Source organism: Buceros rhinoceros, unplaced genomic scaffold, assembly GCF_000710305.1.
Source record: "Buceros rhinoceros silvestris isolate BGI_N320 unplaced genomic scaffold, ASM71030v1 scaffold33559, whole genome shotgun sequence".
NCBI lineage: Eukaryota > Metazoa > Chordata > Aves > Bucerotiformes > Bucerotidae > Buceros > Buceros rhinoceros.
The window spans coordinates 9,630-11,812 of NW_010430313.1; the positions used below are offsets into that span (position 1 = coordinate 9,630).

A 2,183-nucleotide genomic window follows, 5' to 3' on the forward strand; every position below is an offset into this window, starting at 1 on the left:
AAAACCCATCACGTGTGTCACCTGAAACCCTCTGGGTTGTTTCTCATGGGTCTAACCCCTTGTAACCCCCAGGACAGCAGGGGGGTGATGCTGTGGCGTTCAGTGGGCTGGTCGGAGTTTCCCCCAGGAGTGCCAGCACTGTGCCTAGTAAAACTCTGCAGTGCGCCTAGTAAAGCTCTTTGTCTCTCTAACTTGCAGGAGTCAGAGTCTGAGAACAAGCTGGATGGAGAGACAGCGTCAGACAGCGAAAGCAAATCGGAATTTGGAGGGTCGCCCCCGGTGCCGACGTCGGATGACACTCCGGAGGTGCTGAACAGAGCTCTCTCCAACCTGTCCTCAAGGTAGGACCCCCTGAGCCGCGCTCCCTCTGCTGCAGCTCTGCTGCGGCTTTCCTGGCCCCGGCAGTGGCGGGGGCGGCTGGAAGCTGAACAAGCAGCTCTCGGAAGCGCTGCGCTCCCCCTCGCTGGCTGCAGGCAGGAAGGTGCCCCCGAGGCCACAGGAAACAGAGGCTGATGGTGATGCTGATGGGGAGAGCAGGGCTGGGGGCTGCTGGGTGTTGGGGAGGACTGATGGCAGAGGAGGGCTGCTGGAGGCCACCTCGCTGCACGCCTGGTCTTGGCAGGTGAAAAGAGGCCTGTGTGGGGCGGGAGACAGTTGCATTTAGCTTTGACAGCCCTCTCAGCAAAGACTGCAGCTGCGGTGGTTGTGAACCACTGGTGGGACCTGCTTCTGCAGGAATGGGTGAGAGAAGCATCCCAATACAAACAGGATTTAAGAACAAACTGGGACTGTTCTCTGCTCTGGGGAAAAAGCGTCTTATTTATATCACGGGAGAAAGTGTCTCTGTGAGGGAGGGAGAGGCTCAAGGCAGGAGCTGTTGGAGAGTAGCAAGGGTACAACATGGCAGGGCCCCCGTCTCCTCTGGAAGAGGAGTGCAGAGAGGGGTAATGGTCCCCTTGCTGTTTGAACTTACCATGCAGCTTGTCCAAGGTGTGGGAAACCTGCAGCAGAACAGGAACAGGGGCCTTCCTGGCCATCTCAGTGCCCTTGGAGACACTCTGCCCCTGGCTCATGGTTTCTGCATGTAGCGAGGTTCATAGCAGGGAAGACTGAGCTGCTGCAACCAGGCCTTCATCAGTGGGTCAAGGTCTCTCTGATGCGCTGGAAGGAAACTTGGCGTTTCCAGGGCTCAGTTTCCTTCCTGTGATGTGCAGAGAGCACAAGTACTGTCCCGCTTCCTTGCTTTGGTTTGACTTTCTGTAACGTCTTTCCTTCTCCGTGACCTAGATGGAAGAATTGGTGGGTGAGAGGCATCCTCACGCTGGCAATGATCACCTTCTTCTTCATCATCATCTACTTGGGACCCATGGTCTTAATGACGATAGTAAGTGCTCCAGAGAGACGCTCTGATGTTCACAGCAGCAGGGGGAAGGTTGCTGGGACCATTGCTGGGGTGGGCAGCTCAGAGCCCCATGTTTTGGAGGTCCTTATTCAGCTTGCTGGATTTCTCTCCAGGAGGAAACCGGGAAGGACGCTGTGACCTCCTGTCCTGGCCGTCACCATTTGGCTGCAGTTGAAACTAATACAAAGGGTTGTTGGAAACCTCCTGCAGAGGGAAGGGGAAGGAAAAACAATGTCATGAGCTTCCCATGTTGGGTTAGGAGACTCCTGCCAGACTGGTGGCAACTGCTGAAGCATCTTTTGCTCTGCACATGCATGTTTTTTATCTCCTGGAGGGAAGAGATGTTTAACCAACATGTATTACAGCTTCTGGATGTCCTTTTGTGCAGGTGATGTGTGTCCAGATCAAATGTTTCCATGAGATTATCACGATTGGCTATAACGTGTACCACTCGTATGACCTGCCCTGGTTCAGGACGCTCAGCTGGTGAGTAAGGGGCTGCCCCCTCCCCAGGCTTGTGTGCGGCAGCAACGTTTCCTCTCATTGCAGACAGGCAGCAGGGGCTCACCTGGCTGACCCTGCGACTGTGCGTGTTGACCAGTGCCGTGTGTTAGCAGCTCCGGGAAAGGAAAAGCCCCCACAGATCTGGCTAGTCGATGTCTTAGAACCACAGAATTGCTTTGGCTGGAAAAGACCTTTCAACTCCTCGAGTCCAACTGTCCCCCCAGCACCGCCAGGTCCCCCCTGCCCCCTGTCCCCCAGCAGCACCTCCACACAGCTG

General features: G+C 55.7%; 1 protein-coding gene across 1 annotated transcript in view; it reads left to right on the forward strand.

Moving 5' to 3' along the window:
- Positions 1 to 72: 72 nt before the first annotated feature.
- The window catches only part of LOC104499492 (phosphatidate cytidylyltransferase 2), a gene marked incomplete at its 5' end in the record, with an annotated part of 7,843 nt that continues 5,732 nt past the window's right edge, over positions 73 to 2,183 (forward strand). Inside the window, 3 exons of the mRNA XM_010143000.1 lie at positions 73 to 341; positions 1,288 to 1,384; positions 1,791 to 1,888. Of these exons, the coding sequence (XP_010141302.1) occupies positions 73 to 341; positions 1,288 to 1,384; positions 1,791 to 1,888 (464 nt within the window). The remainder of the gene's footprint in view (positions 342 to 1,287; positions 1,385 to 1,790; positions 1,889 to 2,183) is intronic.